The following is a 24,508-nucleotide window of genomic DNA, read 5'->3' as shown; positions in this document are numbered from 1 at the left end:
CCCCTCAGCCATCAGGGTAACACATCCTCCCTGGAAATATGCATCTGCCTAATTGCTTGAGATTGTGTACAGACTAGAATATTCATGATTTTCATGTTATCACAAAGGGTATACTTTTAAATGTTTCTGCCCAATATTTAAAACCCCTTTTCTGTCCTTAAAAAGACCCATAGATCTTATTGGATTGACTGCTATTTGAGAGATCTGGGTAGCCAGGGACTGCAAGGAATGTGGACCACGGATTTCCAGATCAAGGGAAAGGGGAACAGAAAGTACTGGGAGCAATTACAATACATACCCAGCTTATTATCTATAGAGTGAATAAGTATGTCTTACATATGTAGAAACATTTTTCAATGATATGTATGGGTTTGGTTAATAAGTTAAAAATCCATTTAAAAGTATTACTGAATTTCTGATTATCTTTCATCATGGGTGGTCTCCACTGACAGGTGGTGACCATGTCATGTATCTGGCTGGGTCTCAGTTTCAGGACCAGCAAAATAAGGCAGGCTTACAATTCAGGTGACCCATCATTGAGCCCATGTTGCTAGGGAGAGGGAGGGACAGAGTGGACAAGCAGTCTGTTTCCAGTCCTAGATACTCTGCGCAGCCTCTGGCAACATCACACCAATGACTGGCCATCATTTGAGCCCAATCTGTCTGACTTCAAAACTCAGAACCTGTCTGAGATGGAGGAGGCAGGGCTGGTGCGTATCAGAAAGCCACTTTGAGGACCAGAACCCAGGGTGCCATTTCAGAGCTTTGGGAAGCTTCCTGGATTTTGCTCCTGTTTTCTCAAACTGGCAAAGACCGAAAGGCCTCCACTCTCAAGGCAAAGAGAAAGCGATAAGGAATTTCGGAAGCTTTTCTGCCCCAGGGAAGAATCAGCCTCAATGACAGTTTGGTATTAACTAGCTCAGCCATGCAGGGAGGCATAATTAGTTTCCCAGCCCAGAGCTTCATTCCACCAGTCCCCCACACCCCAAGGGCTACACAATCTGTTTGAAATGAAAAGAAAAATAAAATCACTGCCCTCCTCAGCTCACCCATTGGGCTATTGCTCGTGGCCACGGGCAGAAGGTGAGGCAGCCATCTGTCTGCTGAGGTATAAAAAGGAATGGAATAGTCATTTTTAAATGACATTTTCAATTTTTCCCCTATGTCTGCTATGCCCTCTTCCACCCTACGGCTTAAATGACTCTTTTCAAATCGAAAATATTAGGGAATAATAGGAAAAGAAAAATTGTAGCAATCCGTGGCTTCTGCTAACAGGCTGCTCTGTCCTGGTGGGCACAGGCTGAGGAGAAACTTCTTTCTGTGCCCATGTCCTGGGTGTACAGACCGGAGTGGGTGGGAAAAGCGGTGCTAGGCCACCGTGAAGACCTGCACCCATGGGTGGGCGGTGCTCTGGGCAGCCCCCGGGGGACCAGGAGGTCTGGGCTGCCCGATTTCCAGCCCTGCTCCTGCCTGTGACGCCCAAGGAATTTCAACAGAGTGGGAAGGAGAAACCCTCTCCTGACTCTGGAGTTGTCCTCTGAGTCCTCCTCCCTCACTGCACACAGCCCTTGCCACCTCTACCCTGAATGCGAAAGAGCAAGTCCCAATTCACCACCATCACCGTGGAGACACCCTGAGATGCTGGGATCCATTCTGAGGTTCTCACAGCCCTCAGGGCAGAGAGGAGGCTGAGTCCAGCTGGGAAGCCAAAAGCCAACTTTCCCTTAGCTCCAAGGCCCAGAGGAGTTCTTTATCCTTTCTTGGAAATTAAGCTATACTTTCTCCCTCCAACTGCCCCTCCAGATATCCATTTAAACGACCTCAACTTTGTCCCTCCTCTTGAAACACGGACACTCTGTTCAGCTGTATCTTTTCTGGAATTATTCTCTGCTTTTTGGTGCGGGTTTATTTTTCCCCTTCTGTACCCACAAGATTGCTCTCATTTGAAAGTGACCACAAGTAACAGCTTTATTACAATAATGACATCTAGGGTCCCCTGAAGGCTCCAGGCTTTTCTCACCAGTGGATTCCTGGGAGATCTCAGTGCAGGAAAGCACATTTTACACACACACACACACGTACACACCCCACTGAGCCACAGATTTCCTTTGATTAAACCTTGAAACAGCAGTTTAAGCTACGAGGGGCCATGAGAGAGACCTCAGGAGTGCATGTTTTCCTACCCCTGACTAAGAAGGAGGACACAGCATGAGACAGCCTCACAGAAGCTACCCCCAAGCCTGGAGGGATGAGAAGCAGCACTTCAGGCCCCTGGCTTCCCTTCCAGACACATTTGAAGCCAGAGACCTGGATGTGAATCCTCTTACTAAGTGGTTTTAGGCAGGCCTGCATATTTATTCATTTAGTCACTCAACAAATTCCTAATTAACCCAACTATTGTACATGCTCTACTGGCATGTAGCTTCCAGTGAAACACTGGAAAATGAAAAAAATAGGACCCTGTCTCCACTCCCAAGGAACTCACAGTCTAATGGGAAAGGAGACCAATAGTTACAGTACAATACAACTTTCTCACCTGTAACATGGGGCTAAGGATCTCACAGGTTTATTTTAAGGATTAAATAATACGAAGAGGATTAAACAGTACCAAACATCTAGTCAGTGCCTGATAAATGTCCATTTTTTTCTATTTTCCTCTCCTTGAAACAAAAATCTCTGCCTCTCCTCCATCTGCACCACTGTGTGGGTTTGAAAAGCTGGGAAAAAGCCTGCTCCCGAAACAGAGACTGCATCACCAGGAGCTACCATGTGCTGCTGGACCTGAAGACAGGTCCTGCTCGATAGTGCTGAGTCCCCAGTCCTGAAGATGATCCCAGATGGTGGGGTGCAGGCGTCAAGGACCCAGAGAGACCGGGGGAGGGGACTGGGCAGGGCCCCCCCAGCCTCACCCCTCTAAAGAAATATGCCCATCCTTTGTCCCTTAAGCATCGGGGTTCCCCTGAGAATATAAACTAAGGATTACTTCCCACGGCAAAAGTGTCTTCTGAGGTTGAGAGGAGTAACTGGATACAGAGGGAAACTTTCTAGACCTGATTCAGGACCTCTACATCCCCATCCCAGAGTCTCTGGTGCCTAGGGCAGGGCCTTCAGGGTAGTCACCAGGTTGCTCTTGGCCCAAAGTTAGAGGGTGAAGATGCTCTTGCTCCTCCCAGCTCTAGCATGCTCTGGTTCTCAGTAAAGATCCTTCAGACAAGAGCCTTCACAGTTCACGTACAACTTGAGAAGTGCCAAAGTGGGAAAGCTCAACCTTTTTTGCTAATAGATAAGGAGAGAAGGAAGGACTGCATTGAGCTGCACAACACAATACTGTGAAGTTTCTAATATTGACCAGGGTGAATTAAGACATTTAAATTTTGATTTACAAAAATCAACGCATACTCTCTGGACTTCTAAAGTAATTACAAACTCAAAAATACTTATGCCTGTTTTGTTAAAAAAAATAGCTAGCTGTTGTTGAAAGACATTCAAGATACCCATATATACATTACTAATAAGAAAAAAATATCAAATTGTACACGTTAAATATATGCAGTTTATTGTTTGTCAACTGTATCTCAATAAAAGTTCTTAAAGAAAAAAAAAAAGGAAAAGAAAGATTCAAAATTCACAGTTGGTCTTCCTTTTCTGGCAAGCGGCCTGAGGTGACCTCTAAAAATGGTTCGCTATTCACTTGACCCAGAAAACCCCACAAAATCATGCAAGAGGTTCAAATCTTCGTGTTCACTTTAAGAACACTCGGGAATCTGCCCAGGCCATGAAGAGTGTGCATATCCAAAGAGCCAAGTATCTGAAGGATGTCACTTTACAGAAGCAACGTGTGCCATTCCGTGGTTACAATGGTGGAGTTGGTAGGTGTGCCCAGGCCAAACAGTGGGGCTGGGTGCAGAATCGGTAGCCCAAAAAGAGTGCTGAATTTTTACTGCACAGGCTCAAAAATGCAGAGAGTAATGCTGAACTTAAGGGCTTAGATGTAGATTCTCTGGTCATTGAGCACATCCAGGTGAACAAAGCCCCCAAGATGCGGCGAAGGACTTACAGAGCTCATGGTCGGATCAACACATACATGAGCTCTCCCTGCCACATTGAGATGATCCTTACTGAAAAAGAACAGATTGTTCCTAAACCAGAAGAGGAGGTTGCACAGAAGAAAAAGATATCCCAGAAGAAACTGAAGAAACAAAAACTTACGGCCCGGGAATAAATGTCACAAAAAATAAATGCAAATGTAAAAGCGAAAAAAAAAAATTCACAATTGTATAGTTGTAGGTATATAAAAGAATTATTTTAATTGTTTTGTTAAGGCAATTATCATCTCCCTACTGATAAGTGACCAAAATAACTCCCACTAATCAAGAAACAGTTTATTGCCCAGGAAGTTTCATAATGATTTACTACAATTCTCTCTAGTAAAAAAGCAAAACCATCCCTCAGTTTTCTGTCACTCATAACAGATCTTTTTCAAAAAGGACTTTAAATAGATAAGTACTCAAAAAAAATGTAGATGTACCTTCCCAATATGAAACTACATCTATTTCTGAGTTGTAAAGAATGTATATTAAAATTATATCATGCAACAAAATACACATTTTGTAGGGGGGAAGAAAGAGAAGATTAAATTGAATCTTGCTGACAATTGTCTTAAATCACACCTTCCTGCCTGCAATTGAAATTATAAGTCACATTGCTTTGTGTTAAATCAAATTCACCCCGGCAGGAAGACAGGATTCTGCGGCTCCAGTTCTGTGGGGAGGTGAGTCGAGATGGAGGAAAAACATCTCTCTCCTCCCGGAGGCTCTTCCTCCACCAAGGATCTGGGGACATGAGACTCTCTGGCCAGGTAACTGGACACCTTGCACAACCCTCCCACCAGTCAAGGCTTCTACAAATAGTGCATTCCTGACATTGTCCTGGGCCCACTGCAATGCCAAGTGGGTTTTACAAAACAAATATTTCTCTACAAATGAGGGCAGGTCCCCAGGCTGGCAGGCTTAGAATTTCAAAGAAATAGTCAGATTAAACTGAGACACTCCAGATGTCTCAGCTGAGAAGCTCTCACCAGCATGAGGGTGGGCTCCCCTCCAATCTCACTTCTGATTACCTCAGGCTGGACTTACAGGGGAAGTCCTAACACACACGTCCTGTCTAGTTGCACTAAAACAGGGTTCAAGGCTGATCGTCTAGGTGTTACAACCAGTAAATACATGCCTGACTGTGTTGTGTATGCCAGCTCCAAGAGGGAAACGTAGTGGGAAAGAAGGAAAGAGGGAAAGTGGGAAGATTGAAGGAAAGAACTTATTCCCCACCACCATGCCCACCATGTGATGCGCAGGGTGAGGTGCTGTCCTGTACCTCATTTTTTTTTGGATATTTTTTTACTTTTTATTTTGTAATAATTTTAGACATAGAAAATTTGAAAAAAGAGTGCAAAGATTTCACATATATACTACACCGAGCTTCCCCTACTGTTAACTATTTACATAACTATTAACAGTTAACTATGATGTTAGCTATTTCCATCCTATGATGAAAGAATCAGGAAATTACTATTATCTAAATTATGGACCTTATTGAAAGTTTACCAGTTTCCCCCCATGTCCTTATTTTCTGTTTCAGTATCCAATCTAGGATCCCACATTGCATTTAATCTCTGCCAATCTGCGCATTCTTTAGTCTTTCTTTGTCTTTCATAACCTTGGCACTTTTGAAGAATACTGTTTAGTTTGTAGAATATCTCTTTGTCTAGTGTTTTCTCAGGATGGGGTTATGCATTTTTGGCAAGGATACTATACAAGTCATCTTATGTTCTTCTCAGGGTATCATGACAGAGCTGTACCTCATTTAATCGGCACCTCATTTAATTTAATTTCACCTCACTTAATCAGCACAACAGTCCTACAGGGTTTAAGGAGCAGTCACCCTCATTTCTGGAGTTGGGTAAACTGAGGCACGGGGCAGTGAAGAGACTTGCCCAAGGTTACCAAACCTGTAAAGGGCAATGCTGATTCCAACCACTGTCCGCCTGCACAACCTTCGCCACGCTGAACAAGACTCGGGTTTCCCTCCTCTAGGTAACCGATGGTTTCACTTAAGGCCTGAACCTGCCCTCTCCTAATCTTCCCTCCTCCACTCCTCTAAATCCTCCTCATTCTTAAAAGATGTGTCATAAGTCCCCGTTCCTCCAAGCAGTCTGTTGCACCGGTGCCCTCCTCTAGAATTCAATACTAACTCTCATCATGTTAGTTTGCAAAAGATCCTCAGCTGTTTCTTGTGTGGTCTTCCTAGCCTGGTGATGAGCTTTCCAAAGCAAAGGGCTGTGTCCCACATGTTTTGTCATTTCCCGACACACCTGGCGCAGCGTCAAGCCCACGAGAAGCGCTTGGAAGCGGCCACAGAACAGCCCGGATCGGTGCCTTTAAAAGCTGGGCTCCTCTGCTCAGCCCTTCCAGGGGCTCCCCTTCTCTCCCAGAGCCCTTCTCCCGTAGTGGCATCCAAGGCCTGTGCAAGCTGCCCCCCAGCTGGCCCCCCTCTGGCCTCACCCCCACCCCTCTCTTCCACAGTCACTCTGCCCTGACCAGTACACATACACCAGGTGCAGTCTTGCCTCAGGGCCTTTGTCCTGGTCGCTTCCCCCACCTGGAACTCTTCCCCTAGACAGAGCTCACACCTAATTTTCTTCAAGTCTTTCCCTATCAGAGAGCACCTGACAACCTCATTTAATTGCAAACCCTTCGTATTTTTGTCTTTGTTCCACTGACATACCCCCAGCACTTACTAGGTGCTCAATAAATGCTAGTTGGACGAAGGAAGGGAAGAATCTAAGCATGTGACCAACAGAAGGTAGGAGTACCTCCCAGGTCACTGTCAAACTCTTAGCCACAAATCGGGGAACAGGAACTTGGAAGCAGGTCTGCAGTTTCTCCCAATCATCCCACGTCTCCACCCCAGTCCCCAGTAAACAATGTCAGCCTTGAGATCCAGCTGCAACATCTGCCCACAGAACTAGGAGCCCAATATTACACACACTTGCGCCCGGAGATTCCACTTATGCAAGTAAATGGGACTTCCTGGCAAACCTGGACATGTCTGCTGCTTCCTCTGTGTGCACCTGTCCTCTCTATGGCCCCCAACTCAACCCCATGCCCTAAGCCTGGAAGACCCCACACCCCCCAGTGAAGCTTTTCTCTGAATAAGCAGAGGAGATGGTCTTGTTCACACTAAGTCTTCTCCTGAAAACAGTGATACTGCTGGCTGCGGAGAGCCTCTCTCAGGCTTCCACGGTGCTCTGCCCCATCAGCTCCTGGCACAGGTGACCTCTTGCATCTCCAGGGAAAGACACTGATAAAACAGTCACTTGGTAACCCCCCTCAGGGTTCTGCTATTCTCATGAATACTTCTTCCAGTCTTATCTGCATCCTTTCTGCTAAAAGAAAGGGATGATCCTATTTTCTCTTGATTAGCATCTCTGGAGCAGAAAAACAAGAGGGTCACTAGCCCCTTATTATGGGGCTTGAGAGAGGTAATTTACTAACTGCGTCACCTTGGACAAGTCAACTACAGTCACTGAGACTTGATTTCCTCATCTGTAAAATGGGGGTAACAACATTATCCAGTAGGGTTGCTTACAAAGTTAAAATGAAGTATCACATGTAAAGTATTTAGCACATAATACGTACTCAACAATATTAATTCTCTTCCTCTTCCAGTCTCTTCTCCAGACAAGTTCAGACCTATTTCTACAACCCTTCCTCCCTCATTCTTTTTTCTAATTTTTGAATCATTGATAATATTCTCTTTCATCATATAAATCCTCAGGTTCTAATAAATTTTTCTAAAGCCTGGCCCAATTATAGACTTGGAGAGTCAACGTCATAATTCCTGCATGTTATACTTCCCTCCATATACTCTTTTTTAAAAAAATTATTTATTTATTTATTTTTATTTAGGCTGCTCTGGGTCTTAGTTGTGGCACGCAGGATCTTTCGTCACAGCATGAGGGCTCTTCACTGCTGCGTGTGGGCTTCTTTCTAGTTGCAGCGTGCAGGCTTTCTCTAGTTGCAGCATGTGGATTTTTCTCTTCTCTAGTTGTGGCACGTGGGCTCCAGGGCAAGTGGGCTCTTTAGTTGTGGTGCGTGGGCTCCAGAGTGTGTGGACTCTGTAGTTTGTGGCACTTGGGCACTCTAGTTGAGGCACACAGGCTCAGTAGTTGCAGCTCGGGGGCTTAGTAGTCTTGTGGCATGTGGGATCTTAGTTCCCCAACCAGGGAGCCAACCCACGTGCCCTGCATTGCAGGATGGATTCTTTACCACTGGCCCACCAGGGAAGTCCCCCTCCATATACTCTTTTAGAAAACAAAGCAAATCAGAGGATCCATTTATTATTAAACTGAGATTTAGAAATGGAAGAAACCAAAACATTAAAAGACTCTCTTCTCCAAGCCCTATGAACTTAGAGGCAGGTCTAAAGCCTCACCCACACCCCTCCCATTCCTCTGTGGCTCCTTCTCTTGCGTCAGAGAAATATGATGATGAATAATTAGACAAAGCCTGTCCCACTCATTGAGATCCTCTGAGGCAGGAACCACATAAACACCAAGCATCATAACTGCAATAAAGAGAAACCAGAAAACCCCTCTGCTCTGGGACCCTACCCAGGCAGAGCTAAATAAATCTGAAACAGAAGATCAAAAAGGACCTTCCACATGGATAACAGAAAATGTCACCAGCATAAACAGGAAGAGAGATTAGTTCAATAAAGGAATAAACTCACATCTGTGGGTTGCAAGTAAGATTTTTGCTTACTTTTAACTTCCCAGCATATAACTCACAAGGTTATTAATACGGACTCCTACTGTTTTGGGCAAATAAACAGCTGCTGATGTTTTGTGCCCAAGCCACTTTATTAGAGCTTTCCTTTACAGCAATTGTTTTTTCCTTTCCAAATCCTGAGAGGCTCAGACAGCTGAAAAAAAAAAAAAACCAGGGAGTACTAAGGCAGAACAAATAACAAAGAAGAGAGGAGGCAGCCTGTAGGGGCAGGGAAAACAGGGCAGGAGCTGCTGGGACCCTCACCATCCTCTTTCCAATTCTTGGACAAAGTCACTGTTCAAGAGCACAGAGCAGAAGATATAGATGTGGTGCAATCAGAAGGGCTGTTTTTGCCATGATGCTAGGAGTTAACCATTAAACAGAATTTAAAAGTGAGAGAAGATGAGGCTGACCAACCATCCAGGTTTGCCCAGATTGAGGGGCCTCCTTGGACCCGGGAATTTCCCTTTTAAAAGAGGGAAAGTCCTGAGCAAACAGGACAAGTTGGTCACCCCAGGAACCACAGGACTGTGCCAGTGCACAGTAAAGCACTCAGCACTGGGCCTGGCACATTGAAGGTACCCAAAAGCCACATGCAGAATCTGAAGGAGCTCTGGCCTGCAGCTGGCACGCTCTGCTTTTCCTATGAGGCCAAGTTCCCGGGGGCCCACAATGATCCAGGAGAAAGGGCTTTCCAGAGCCTGCATGCTGGCACCTCACACCCTCTTCCAAACAAGGCCTTCTCCCTCTGGCATCCCAACCCTGAGGTTCCCCACTTACACAAGGACAGACTAAGGCACCTGCCTGAATCCCTTTTCTATCAGCCTCCCGCTTGAACACAGTCTTTGATAAATGACCTCCCAGTCCCTTCTCTGTGAGACTGTCATCTTCTTTTCTCTTCCGGAGAGAGCACAGATGCTGGAGACAGTTTCCTGTCTTGGCTCCACCACCGATCAGCTCTGTGACCTTGGGGAAACTCTCTAAGTCACTATGTCTCAGTGTTCTCACCTCTAAAACTCTCCCTCACCATGAAGATAAAAAGCAATCATGCATGGACCGCACCCAGCCTAGTCCCTGACACACAGGAGTAGCTGTCTTCCTCCCGTCCTTCTGATACAATCCAGCTTCAATTCTTTATATGCCTGTTGTCTTTAAAATAAATCAAGAGTTTGGCTAAGATTCTCATTTGGTGTTTCTGTAACTTTAAATCTCTCCTTAGCTTTCAAACTCCTATATTCATTGGCCCAAGCAATTTTGTACTGTTCTCCTAAGTCCTCATATGCCACTAGCATGACACTTATAAGCCCAAGTTTCAAACCCTGTCCTGCCCAGGTCCCTGAATTGCCTTCCCTCTCCTCCAAGATCTCAGTGGCCTTTTACTCTAAGTCCCCAGGGGACAGAGATGGATGAGCAAGTCAGACCAGTGAAGCCAAACAAGGCACCAGGGCTTAAGATGCAGCACCCAACCCTCTCAAACAGGTGCTCCCCTCTGAATCTGAAATTCCGGGCACTGACGGAATGAACCCATTCATGCCAAAGAGTTGGCCTAATCCTCCTCTTTGGGTATCATTTTCCATTGTTCTCATCTGTCCTGGGGAGACAGGTGCTGATGCCACTTCTCTGGATCTCTCCAAACACTGTATTTTGTGAGCTCATAAAGGACAGTGATAACAAACACAGCCCAGCAAAGTGTGTCTGCCAGCTCCAGTACCATTTTAGCAATGCCATCATAGAGGAAGTCTGTCACTGTCTCATGGGGGCTGGACACTTAAGGCTTTCCATTGGCATCGTTAAGGGCAGCTTCATCTCCCAAAAGCAAACCTTCATAAAACTGAAACTGAATGTTGCGCAGTGAAAGAGAACTACATCTCAAAATGCATACCCACTGACTGGGATGATCTGTCGTAGCAACATACTTTAATCTATAATTGTGTAGCCAGAAAAAACTACCAAAGCATTCGTGTCCATATGGTCAGGAATCCTCGTCCTTAAAGCTCCGGTTGGCTGCATTCAGCTGGGTCCATAAAGAGTACGTAGACCCACACAGAAGATTCCAGTGCAGCAGCTGTTCCCAGTCGCTGTCACAACATGTTGTATGTTGGAACAGTTGTGCAGTAATTTGTTACTAACAATAATTTAAGTACCAAAGCATATGAATGATTAACTTTAACTATAAATTGAAGGAATTTCAAGATTATCACATTCTCTTGCATATTAATATGCTTTCTTGAGTGGGAGAAAAAGGGATGGAGTGTGAATGAACACAACGTGTTGGGACGTGCATCATCCTGGCCCCGCCCTGGGGCGGGTGCCCTGCATGTGAAGGCATGTGTGTGGGGAGGGGGGAGATACTGAGAATGCCTGTGCTCAAGCATTGCGTCGTGCAATGATGCCAACTCTGACCCCGAAGGCAAGGTGAGATTTGATAAGATGACAACTTATCAAATGTGGGCACAATGGAATAATCAAATGTCTGCAGAAGTCAAGACGCTCCAGCCCTAGGGAGACTTTCAAGGCCAGCATAAAAAGTGCAACCCATCACTCATAGAATCTAGACCATCAACCAGCAGACCTAACCCACTCTGCCCCTTGCTCTCTACCACCGCGCCCGTCCCACATTCATGGACTCCTGCCCCTCCAGCTTCATTCATGATCCTCTCTCTGCCAAAATCCCACCTTGGTGCCTCTGGCTACATTCATCACTCACATTCAGCTTGGTGTTTCCCCAAAGGACCTTCCGTGCAATATCACCTCCATCTGGACGGCCCTCCTGTATGCCTCTCACAGGGCAGCCTATCTGTCCTAGTCTCCAGAATAGAACCCAAGCAACAAAAAAAGACAACAATCCTAAGAGACCCCCAAGCCTCAAGTCAAGGCAGTAGCCCATTCAGCTTTCCATGTTAAGTGAAATCAGAAATCCTATAGGATGGTAATGAAGATGTTCCAGTAACCATGTATGTGGCTCTGGATCCCATAAACATCTTTGGAAAAATACAGACTAGCCAAACCCAAGTAACTGAGGCTCAGCTACAAGGCCCTCACAAACCAGAAAACCAGACTGTGGCACTCCGACGTTTCATTCTGAATTCTCCTTGAGATTCTACATCAACCTACTTATCAAGGGCAAATAACAATTTATATCAAGTGAGTGGGAAAGAATGTGGAATTCATTTATTTTACAGCCTACACACTTCTGGATAAAAATGAAAATTCTTTGGCCATGGGAAAAAGTTGTCTTCTTTGGCAAGGCTTTTCTACTCAATGAAGATGAGGTCCTGGGCTATTAATAAAGATAATTGGGCTCAACCTCTAAATTCTGCTATTGAACTCTCTCAAAATATCAATCTCTGTTACTAATATAATTTCACATGCCACAGTTCATTCCGAAGGACAAATAGGTTTACTCTTTAAATGACACCCTTTCCTCAAATAATCTCCAAGCATTTAGGAAACATCATATCCTCTTCTTTACAACCCTGCCAAGTCAGGGATCAGATGAGAAGAATACCAGCCAATTCTCCATGACATCCAAAAGCTATAGAGGACAAAAAAAAAAATCTCCCAACATGCAGGCCTTGAGTATTTTCTGATTTTTAGGAACCATATATGTGTTTGAAATCTTGGTGAGCAACCTGCTGTTACTGACCTGATGCACACTAATATGCACATAATATGCCTAATAAAATTTTAGGAAACAAAAGCAGTTAATAATCCATTTCTCCCATTGTTGGGATGATCTTGACTCAAGGAAGTAAGATAATGGATTTAGAAATTAGTCATATAATGTTATACATTATTAATCATGGTATTCAAAAGGGTAAATAGATGTTACAAGAATAGCACCCAGGAATTCAATTTCCCTTTAGATTTGTTTACTCTCTTGAACTCTTTATGCTACCAGCATCCCTCACAAATATCTAACAGTCTGATGTTCCCTTTTCTCCCAAAGCAGTGATTTTCAACCCTCTTTTAAAAAGAAACCAGAGTCCTTTTAAAAGTGAAATATTTTACAGAATACCAAATATAAGACAGATGAAAGAGGAACACCATTGGTGGCATGGAGGGGAGAGAATGGGTACGGGAGGGGTCCAAGAGACCTCACTTGACCCTTGTATTTCTTAAGTCCCAGAACAAACCGTCCAGAAGCTTGGGGCTGCTAGGGACAGAGTTTGAAAATCACTGCCCAAAGGCACATATGTAAAGCAAAAATTATGTATATAAAATAGAACGCAGGCATAATATATATTTTATTAATTAATTAATGGTATCTGGAAATAAAACATATATATATATATGTAAATACACAAATCACAAACACTGCCAAGAGAAAAACTGGCAAAGGACACCAACACAAGGTTAAAACAAACATAGGGCTGGGGGGAGGATACTAAGTTCTACAGTAATCAAAGGAATACAGAGCAAAAGAACAGAACATTTGACAGTGGTTACATCTGCCCAGAGAAAGTTAAGGATAGCATCCAATGCTGGCCAGGCTCTGTGAAACAGGTACAATAATACATTGCTGTTGGGTGTATAGAAAGACTTTCCTTTTGATAAACAATCTTTCATAAAAATGTTCATATTCCTTGAATCAGTAGTAATCCCCCTTCTGGAAATACCTCATTAAATTCGCTCAAAAGAAGAACACGGTGGGATGAAGATGTTCATTTCTACATTAATTATAATAGAAAAGAAAATGTTCAGTAACAGTGGTTAAATCAATGGTTAAATTGATAACATGGTTAAATCGATAATGGTATATTGGTGGTGGAATATTATGCAGTCACTAAAAAGATAGTAAAATTCTTTTTAAAAATCCTCCACTTAATCGCCTTTCCAGATTAAGCATGCGTTCATTCTCTCCATGGAAAACAAAACAAAATCAGGATGCCTTTGTCTCTCTGTGTCAGCTTCTCTCTCCCACCCTATTCACCTCTCCTTCTAACAACTGAGTCATATGCCTACCAAGAGTCCACTGGGCTTGTTTCCAAATGTGTTTAGACTCTTGGTACTTGTCATTGTAACAGCATAATTTAATTACATCTTATATAAACCAATGGAATATCATTGCTAAAAAGATGAGAGTTGTTTCTAAGAAAATTAATTTAAAGCCTTGGAAAGACTTTATAAAGTTAGTGGCATAAATAGCAGTTAAATTACTTGTGAACAAAATCACTGCAAAAGACCAGACAAAAGTCACAAAAATTTAGGCTGCTAGACTGCTTCATAGACATCTTCAAGTTCTCAGTGAATGTTAAAGAAAACAGAACTAGCTATCAGGCTTTGTAAACAGCATCTTACAGGAGTGGTTCATTCAAGGAAGATGATCAGAAAGACAGTGGGTAGACCCAGCCCAAAGACAAAGCCTTGGCCTTACATCAAAAGGCTGGCAAATAAATGAACATTTTGAATAATATGAAAACAAAATATTTAATGCATGTGTGTAATATTTTGTTTTATTCTCCTCTTTAACCAGTTTTTCAGTAAACTGACTAACTTAAATCCCAACTGTGTTGAGTAAGGGGGATTCTATCGTCCTTTAAAAACAAGTTCACTGAGGGGTTGGAGAAAATGCGGCGGGTGTGATGGGAGGGCGCGATTCCGCGCGGTTGCCCCTTCTCTAAGCACCAGGAGACTCTGTTCCTGACTCCCAGCCCAAACGGTCCTGGGGCCGTGAGCGGTCCTGCAGACTGAAGACTTAAATCCAAGGTCGTGGGCAAAACATCTGAAGTTCATTGCCAGGACTGTGATGGTTCAGGAGGGGAATGTGGAAGGTGCATACAGGACCCTAAACAGAATCCTTACCATGGATGGGCTCATTGAGGACATAAAGCCATGGTAGTACTACAAGAAGCCTTGCCGCCGGCAACAGAGAGAAAGCTATGAAACCTACCGGCGAATCTACAACATGGAAATGGCTCGCAAGATCAACTTTTTGATGTGAAAGAATCGGACGGATCCATGGCAGGGCTGCTGAGGCCTGTGCATACGAGGCCCAGTATGAAGACCCTTATCCAAGTGTCTCCACCTCTTCTTTCTCCCACCCCATTTTCTCTTACCTTTCTTACAATAAACACATATATGCAAGAAGGCCTATATATATAGAAGCAATCCCACTAGTCAGCAATGGACACTCTCTTTTATTGTCAGAGAGAAACCGAGGCAAAAAAATAGCCTAGGAGTAGAATGGCTGTTGCCAAGGGCTGGTGTTGGGGGGAGGGGAATGGGAAATAATTTAATGAGAACACTGTTTCAGTTTCAGAAGAGGAAAAAGTTCTGGAGATAGATGGTGGTGATGCTTGTATAACAATGTGAATGTACTTAATGCAACTGAACTGTACACTTAAATGATTAAAATGGTAAATTTAAAAATAAATAAATGAATAAATAAAAACAAGTGCACTACAACAGGGACCGGGAGTGTCTTGATTCACCACTCTATCCACATTCACCTCCCCAGTGTGGGCCTGGCTCATACTAGGTTTCCAATAAATAAGGACTAAATCGATAAACTATGTAGCAAATATGGGGAAAATACTTCTAGCAAAAAGCAAACTGAGGAAAGCAGGATATTAAATTACACATAAACCACAACTACACCTTCATTTTTAAATATGGAGGCAGATGGACAAAACTAGAAGGCAATGTTCAAAATACGAAACAGTTGTGTTAAATTAGAATGAATTACAGGAATTTTATATGTTTTAAAATATTTTCCTCAATATTGGCACATTCTTTTACAAACTCAAAAAAATACTCATCAAGAAAAAGAGAAGCTGTTTTGGCTTCTACTGGATGTGAATCTACATTTCCATCTCCTAAGCTCTCTAACACTTCAGCCTCCTTCAGCACCCTCTACTTAACCCACTGCACTACCTCCAGCAACCCCATCTTTCTCCTCCTAAGACCAAACCTGTACTAACACTTATTGTGTGTTTCTAATCCAGCAGGATGCTATTTTTAAAATCTGGAGTTATCCACCCTCTCATTTACCATCTTCTGGTTAAAAAAAATTATCAAAACTGCAATTTACATTCCCAAGAGATTCCCAAACACCATCTAATTAAATCATTCAATCAGAAAACAAATTAAAATGAAATATCACTGCAACCCCCAGAGGAAAATAAACTTTTCAGTCATGACTAGAACGTAGCTCTAGGGTGACGCTCCAAAGCCTCTTCTAATTGCAAGTCCTATGGAACATCCAGCAGAACATTTTGTGACATTTGCAGCTTCCGGGACAACTTTCCTTCCAAAGCAAAGAGGAGCCTGTGCAAAGCTCCAAAGCAAAACATAGTCACTTGAGAATGGAAATGCTTTTATTAATGACTAACCAGTGCACTGGGCACCCTCACTGTGTGCTCATTCGTTCATCCACTCGTCTATCCAACACGTACTCTCTGAAGAATGTGCCAGGGACTGTCCTGGATGTTCCACAAACACTTTTTAAGTGAATGTAATCTCTGCCTTTTGGCATAAAACAAAACAAAACCCACAGCTCCCTGAGTTTAACTATGGAAGAGTCTTCAAATGGAAAGGCTATGACCCCATCATCCCTTGACCACCCTCTGAAGTCTCTAACTCTGACACCCACTCCCACCATCAAGGGACTCCAGGAGAGCACTGCTGCCCCTGTGACTCGCTGGCCCTCTTAAGAAACAGTATAGTACATAGTTAAGAACACAGATCCTGAAGCGACATTAGCTGGGTTTAAATCCCTGCACCTTAGACAAATCATATAACCTCTCCATCTGTAAAATGGAGCTAACATACCTACCTCATAGGGTGAGAAGGATTAAATAAGTCAATATACATAAAGCACTTAAAATATTGCCTGGCACATAGCAGGTGCTATATTATTTTTAGCTACTATTATTATTATCCCTATTCCCCCTTAGCTTAGCAAAGTAAACTGGATTGCTCAAAAGCTCTGCTCACTAGAGGAAACTTGACAGTGGAATACACATAAACAGCCCACATCACCAAGGACAAGCCTCTGATCGTTTCCTTTCCCACCCTCTGCCTTCAGAGAGCTGCACCTGGCCCAAACATTGCAGACCCCTTACCTAAATAAGGTAAATCCCTAAGTTTACTTTAAATTCCCCAAATACTAGCTCAGGGATGGCTCCAGCACCACTGGGGGAGCTGTCACTAGTCATGGCCATGCCATCATGGCACAACCAGCCAAGCACCCTCTGCCCTCCCCCGCCTCACAGCTGGTCCTTGCCCAGTCATCGACCCTTCCCCACGCTGCTAGGGGTGGTGGCTTCCACCTCTCTGCTTGAGAATCTGGTCATTTCTGCATATCTACAGGACTCACAACACAGTCATTGCACATACACAAGAGAACTGGACCAACACATGTTTTAAGGATCCTGCTCCCTCTTTTTTTCCCATCTCTCTCAATTTTTTCAGGTATATATTTGAAAGTTCCAAACAAGGCATAGCTATAAGGTTTCCTGGGAGCAAAAGCATAAAGGCTCCTTTCAACTTCCACATTGCACTCATTTTCATGTAGAGCCTTATAAATCATGTGACACGGTCCACATTCAACATGACAGGGGTGCACTCTGGGATGAGCTCATGGGTTAATAATGCCTCCTCACTGCTTCCTAAAGAAGTACCTTGCTCACCTCCTTCCTGAGCAGATCAAAAACACAAGAGAATCATTTTCCAGGAACAGAAACACATACACACACACAGAATCTGTGAATGAAAACCTCTTAAAATCTGTGGGAAAACTGGAAACGTCAAAGTAAGGTATGGCCTGTGTCTCCCTGGGAACATTCTGAATCACCCTGAGGCAAACACTGTACTTCTGTTGCTGACTAATTGTCAATCTGGACCCATGGGATGGAAACGGACAAGTAAGAAACAGCAACAGGCACCATCAGATAGATAAATTGGTTGGCCACGCAAGCTCAGTGGCAGGCTGAGAGGCAAGTATGAAGGAGTGCTGTGAACGGTCGCCTTTTCTGGGGAAGTGTCAGAGCCATGAACTTGTTTTGAAGTCATCAGTCAGTGAGGAAGCCCCAGGGATATGTATACCTCTCCTGCATTCACCTGAACCTCCCCCTGGGAAGGAGCTATTCCCTACACGTGGAGAAACAAGCCAGACGCAGAGAGAGCAGCTGTCCCTACCATGGCAGGGGCAGCAGATGCAAGGGTTGGATCCTGCCTGACACCATGTGTAAACAAAAGAGAATGCTCCTGCGGGAGAAATATTCAACCAGATACGTGCCAAGGTCTGCCGGGTGCTGGAACCAGAGCCTAGTGGGCCTGCCAGGTTTACAGGTGAACTAGGCTCTGCTGGCCCTGCCCTACCCTTAAAAAGCTGACCCAGCCTCCTAGAAAACAGAGGGAGCAGAGGCGAAGACAAGAGACATGTGAACGTGAGAGACGGGCATGTGTGTGCACACAGAGTCGGCAGTGCCCAGAGCTCTCTACAGGCTGCCTCTGACAGCCCATCGGACAGGGTCGCCTGAGGAGACCTCTCAGTACCCCATCCTCCTGGTGATCGCAGCCCTGGCCTGGAGTGCAGTCACCGGGCTCAGCCTTAGACGCCAGACCTACCCGGCGCGGGTCTGTCTGCTCTACCCCAGCCACTCCCTGGGCCTGGGAGTGGAGCTCCGGGAGGGAACGGCCTTCACCGGCAGCCCAGGGCGGGTTCTCCCGGTCCTGGGCGGAAGCGCCACCGCAGTGGACAGGGGTCCAAGCTCCTAGGCTTCTTCCCCGCGCCAACACCTGCTCCTGGAGAGGGTCTTGGGCAGGCGGGCTGTGGTGGGGGTGGGAACCGCTTCAGGTTCAGACAGCACTCCTAGCCACAGATCCCCCTGCACTTCCAGCAACCTATGGGCCGCTCACAGCGGGGCCGGGGCTGGGGCTGTGCAGTCTTCTTAGCTCCGGCTCGTCCCGCAGCCTGTGGGTCCTAAATGGCAACGGCTGGGGCCGCTTGGGCATCTAGCCGTGGGCGCTACAGTGGCTAAATGAGCTCGATTGCCCGCGCGCGCTCCCTTGTACACCCACCAACATTCACACGTCCGCACACCCAGAGCCGGGCCTCTGTGCGACCCCGAGAGCCCTCGAGCAACTAGCCGGTAGTCACACGCACACTGAGACACGTGTGCAGCGCGCCCCCACACCGCCAGCGAGCTGCACACACCCGCGCGTGGAGCCCCGCTCACACACGTGTGCCCTGGAGAAGCGCGCACGGCCACAGACACTGAGGGTCGCTCTCCCAGGCAAGAGCGTACACAGCCCCCCACGCGTCTACGGACTCAGAGTCCCACAGGCGCTCGAGAGATGCCTACCAGCCCCTGCGCATCCTGTACGGCTCTGGGCACTCCCTAGCCCCGTGGGCGGCCCAAGTTTCCCGGGGCGCCCGTACCTTGGATGTGCTGCTTGATGACATTCTCCAGGTGGTCCAGCCGTTCGATAATCTTCAGGGTGTCCCCTTTGTCTTCCTCCAGCTTCTTATCAGGCGCCGGCTCCTGCCCCCGCACATACACGCTGGCGATGTAGTTGGTGACCCAGCCCACGTAGAGCAGACAAATGATGTTGGTCATGCCGCTCAGGATCACGCAAGTGGACACCAAAGTTTTGGTCTTCCTGGTGCACACCATTCTGGGCTCCCTCCTCCATATAGAGCTCCCGGGGCCCCCTCCTCGCTGCGCACCCCGGACTCCCCCTGACTCACACCCCCGAGCACACCTCGGGCCGCCGGGCGCCGGAGCACCTGAGTGCCGACGTTCTCCAAAGCCTGGACCGCCGGCGGTGGAGCCGCCTCGCCCAAGTTTGGAGCTCCCGCCGCTGGCCGCGCGGAGAGAGCGCTTGACAAAGGAAATGAGGTGAATGCTTTCTCCCCAGTTAAAAATCTCCGAGCCCTTCTCGGAGCAGTCACGGGCGGTCGGCAGCAGCGCGCCCTGATGAGCGCGTCTGGGAAACTTTGCCACAGCCCGGGTCCGCGGCCGCGCCGCTTCCCATCGCCGAGTGCCGACTGCCTAGGCGGCCCGACCGGCCCGCGCTGCCAGGAGGACGGCGGCGGCGGCGGCGGCGGCGGCAGGGCGAGCCGCGGGGCCCAGCGGCCCGGCCCCCTCCGAACGACAAGCGCCGCCACCAATCACGCTCCGGCTCGGGAGAGGGGCCGGTGCTGGGCGGTCGCGGACCAACGGGGCGCGCGCGGGGGGCGGAGTCCGGTCCCCGGGCCCCACCTGCCGGCCGCCCCTGGCCCCCGCCCTGCAGGGACGCTCCTGAGCCTCCGCCCGCGCCCGCGCGCGCGCTGGCTGCCCCAGACCCGTGGAGAGGACGCGCCGCCAGTCCCAGCCCTAGGTCGGCAGACTCCACCTTTAGGGGAGTCCACCGCTTGCTCTTGCGCAGGAACCTCCAGTCTTCCGGAGGTCCTCGATTCAGCGCTCCTCACTCCCCCCGGCCGCAAGGCTTCTCTCGCGGATCCCACCGGCCGGCTCCTCGAGCCTTTTTCTGGTTGCCAGGACGCAGAGAGGCCCGGGGAGCGTGGGCCGGACCGCCTGCCCTGTCCTGCCCTTGGTCAGGCTCCGTGGGCGCACACTTCTTCCTTGGCCTCCCTTCGACCTGCACCCTGTCAGCCGGCTTCCAGACTCCGCGGCCGTCAAAGGAGCCAGCCCTCTTAGGACTCTCTTAGAAGATTCTGGACCACCACCCCTACCATCCCCCTCAAAGATTTTTGCCCCTAGCTAGATTTTTTAAAGTCTGTGCGGCTCCCAGGACAAACTGTGTCTTGTAACCCCAGGTGTCATTTCTGTGGGAGCAGGCTCCCCCCAGTACCTATGGAGATCCTGCACAGAAATATCCCACGGGGGAGTAAGCTTTCGGCGAACTAAGTGCCTGTACATGCTGTTTGTGATTGACGTTAGCGAGGAGAGAACTGTGCCTGACAGCACAGGGGCATGGCTGGACTCCAGGGACCAACACTACTTTCTTAGAGCAAATATTTACCCATTTTATCCCCTTCTGCGGAACACTCATTTCGTCTCGGAACCTGAATAAAATCTCTTCAAAGACTTCTTTCAAACACAGATTTCTATCCTCTTCTCCATCTGTGGAGTGCATCTTCCAGTCCTGAAGAGCGTTGTTTTGTGTGCCGGAGCTCCAACCAGCCGTGGTCCTAGTACCCAAGGTGGCTCCCTCAAGTGATGTCTTCTGGACTCAAAGAACTGGCGGAGGGCACAAGACCAATGAAGGGGCACTTTATGGCAATCAGCCAGGAGCCCTTGAACCAGTGCTTTGCTTACAGTAACTCCCAAAGGATGCTGTGAAAACAGACACCAACTAGAGATCTTGGAAGATTTCTCTTTACCTGTAGCTGGGAAAGAGAACAATGGGTGTGGGTTGGCTAGAGAGTAGAGGAGAATAGTATGTATGAGTTGATATGTATGAGATAAGAGTACGAAGTATTTCTCAAAAAAAAAAAAAAGAAAATCAAGGTACAGAAATCTGCATCCATAAGGGAATAAAACCTGTCTCTCCCTTTCTTTTCCTCTGGAAGTATAATTAGGTCACAAATGGAGGGTCTGGACTTTCTTCTGATTGGATGAATTTGCAAGCAATGGCCTTGAGCACACCTAATGACAAAGGTCTAATTATTTCTTCTGTTCTGTACCTTCTCCCAGGAGGAGGCCTGGAAGTTCAGCTCTTCCCAGGATCTTGCTAAACCACCACAGGGCTGGACAGAGAGAAGTGATACTCATTTTCCACATTCTTAATGGGAAAAAAAAAAAAAAACCCAAGTTTAAAAATAAAGTTGAAGGAGAAAACAAAGTGGGTTGTGTGGGCTTCCCAGGTGGTGCAGTGGTTAAGAATCTGCCTGCCAATGCAGGGGACATGGGTTCGATCCCTGCTCCAGGAAGATCCCACATGCTGCAGAGCAACTAAGCCTCTGCGCCACAACTATTGAGCCGATGCTTTAGAGCCTGTGAGCCACAACTATCGAGCCCATGTGCTGCAGCTACTGAAGCCCACGCACCTAGAGCCTGTGCTCCACAACAAGAGAAGCCATGGCAATGAGGAGCCTGCACGCCACAGTGAAGAGTAGCCCCCACTCACCGCAACAAAAAAAGAAAGCCCATGCACAGCAATAACAACAACAAAAAAGTGGATTGTGTGACCTTATATTTTGGTCTAGCTGGTCCTGTCATACATTTGTAATTGTGGAGGGGCTGAATGCAACAAAAGAAGAATGAGGAACCGGCTCTTCTCTCTGAAAGGCCACAAGGTTGAGTTGACCAGTTCAAAGAATATTCACTGGAGGTGCAGCTAGACTCCATGACTCTAATCCCACATCCACCACTTATTAGTTATGTGAGCTTGAACGAGTTTCAAACCACCAATGGGGCTCAATTTCCCCTTATGTCAAAGATAAACAATACTTGCTGAAGAGCTGGTTGTGTAGATTAAATGAGAGAATGCACCAGAAAGGGTTTCATTAGTGCAGGATGCATAGTGGGTGCTCAGGACCATGTGAGGTTTCCTTCCAGGATATGGTGAACTCTGTGGGGTTCCATGAACTCCATTTGCTGTTTAGCAATACTTTGTTTCCCCACCGACTAATATCAGTTCCCTCTCCCCTAATGGAAGTTAATAGGAACTAAAACTATAGGCAGCAAGGTGCTTGTCTTGCCTAGCTGAGCTCCAGCACATTGACTTTCTATTGTCTGTCTTCACCATCAGCAGGGCAGTGATCTGCATAGGTTGATACCATGTTCATGTGGACAGCTGGTTTCAGGGACTTTTGCCCCCAGGGCCCCCTAATTCCCACTCAAGACCCCTAAGTCCTTAGTTTTAAACAGGTGAATTAGAAGGGAACACAAAGACTTAACCCAGAAAGATTTTACAGTCATAAGGACAGAGAAGAGTTAGCCTCTATGGAAGCCTTCCTAGAAAAAAATGCCTGGGTAGAGGTTCATTTCTTTGACCCTCATTTCAATGACATTCAATCCAATAAGTAATTATTGAGCCCTCAAGGCCTTTTCTGAACGACCAGTTGCCCTGGGCCCTGCCCAGTTTACTGCAAACCTGTGGATATAAACTAAGTCTCATAGTCTTAATATGGACCTCTTTTCTGGGCCTGGAAAGCTGCTAAAAATCATCAGGGGATCACTGTGAAGCTAATCAGATAATGGATGTGAGCGGGCCTAGCAGAGGTTCTAGTACAATACATTTCTTTAAACTTATGCCGAGAATTTGAATCTAGGGCCTCCTTCTACTGCTGCAAGAGGAAAGTGAGTACCTTGAAGAATCTACACAAGTGGCTAGAGATCCTTGATAGGGTCTTTGCAGCCCAAACTTTGGATTTTACCCATCTTTTATATTGGGTAGGCAGCTGCCCTCTTCTTGATGTGATGGTGGGGGCGGGGGGGACAAGCAGGACTTCTTACCCACAAGTATAGCCACTCTATCACCCCACCAATACTAAGCATACATTCAGAATATCGTTGATATCAGAGTTGGAAAAGCCAGTCATTAATGGAATTTAACTACCAGTTGATTATATTCTGAGTGGAGTACTCTGACCTGAGGGCTAAAGATAAACCGGGGACCAATCTTGGTCAATGGCAAGAGTCATTCATTGGAGAGTGGTGTCAGTGGTCATCTATACCCACCAGATGGCAGCACCATGCAAAGCCTTGGGGCCAGAGGTGCCAACTGGGATTTGGGGGCTACCCGGGTAAAATGAGCCTTGGCAGCGGAAAGTCTCAATTCTTGGGCTGGCTGCATGGAAAGTGGGTTTTCCACAGAAAAGGGATTTCTGGCAGGGCTTCCAGCAGGGAGGGATGCAAAGATCAGAGACAAAGGCTGCAGAGAAACAATAGGTCCAAGGCTGGATTCAGCCAAGACACAGGACTGAGATGTTATTGACAGAAAAGGGAGGGATGGTGAACAAAGTGAGGAATGTTTGTTCAGTACTTACATTGTGTCAGGCCTAGTATTTTTCACATGTTGTCTCTTGGGAATGGACTAAAGAATCCAGAGAGCTGGATTCATATTCCAGGTCTGTCATGTACTAGTATGATCTTGGGCAAATTACTTAACCTCTCTGTGCCTCAGTTTCTTCATCTGTAAAATGGGGATAATAATAATAATAATAACAATAATACCTATCTCCTCCTTATAGAGATGTTGTGAGCTTTAGATGAATTTATATATAAAGCACATTGAAGGCACTGTATAAGTATTGGCTGTGGTCATCTTTATCATCTCTGAGCACCAAAGTATTTGAAAGGTCAACACAAAGAGAGACAAGCCACCCAGAGGGAACGTTCCTCTAACTAGGAGTAAAAGGTCCTAGAAACTGACTGTTGGCTCCTCCTTTTTCAACTTGTTGAAGGACCCAAAGCAACTCCTAGCTGAATCACAGGGCAGAGCCTAACTGGAATCCTGCAACTAGAGCCATCTAACTATCTGTCTGCTATTCATCCACTAAGTATTTCTGCATGCCTGTTCTGTGCTAGAGCCAATGCTGGCTGCTGGTAATACAGAGATGACTTACAGACCTGCACCCTTTCCCTCAAGGAGATCATTGTTCAGTGGATAAGGCAAATAAATAAACAACTATAATACAGTCTGATAAGCTCTTAAGTGAAATACTATATTAATATGAAAGAGAAAGTCACAAGCAGTTGATATATGCACCAAATTCCTCCCAAATA

The 24,508-nt window shown here is 46.4% G+C and overlaps 1 protein-coding gene and 2 pseudogenes across 6 annotated transcripts in view; 2 read left to right on the top strand and 1 right to left on the bottom strand.

The window, feature by feature from the left end:
- The window catches only part of GALNT18 (polypeptide N-acetylgalactosaminyltransferase 18), a 332,353-nt gene extending 312,529 nt beyond the window's left edge, over positions 1-19,824 (bottom strand). For 3 of the 5 annotated variants that reach the window (XM_057748635.1, XM_057748639.1, XM_057748637.1), the window contains exon 1: positions 19,213-19,592. In XM_057748635.1, the coding sequence (XP_057604618.1) occupies positions 19,213-19,447 (235 nt within the window). In that variant the 5' untranslated portion in view covers positions 19,448-19,592. Of the gene's footprint in view, positions 1-19,212 lie in introns of all 5 variants that reach the window. The other 2 variants (XM_057748638.1, XM_057748636.1) reach the window with 2 other exon arrangements.
- LOC130860432 (60S ribosomal protein L17-like) lies at positions 3,676-4,253 on the top strand (annotated as a pseudogene). Its single transcript, XR_009055443.1, has one exon. The product of XR_009055443.1 is annotated as a 60S ribosomal protein L17-like (transcript).
- On the top strand, positions 14,548-14,861 carry LOC130860433 (28S ribosomal protein S21, mitochondrial-like; annotated as a pseudogene).
- Positions 19,825-24,508: the final 4,684 nt, after the last annotated feature.

The sequence above is a fragment of the Hippopotamus amphibius genome, chromosome 9 (genome assembly GCF_030028045.1).
Source record: "Hippopotamus amphibius kiboko isolate mHipAmp2 chromosome 9, mHipAmp2.hap2, whole genome shotgun sequence".
Taxonomy (NCBI): domain Eukaryota; kingdom Metazoa; phylum Chordata; class Mammalia; order Artiodactyla; family Hippopotamidae; genus Hippopotamus; species Hippopotamus amphibius.
This window is presented reverse-complemented; position numbering and strand designations above follow the sequence as displayed.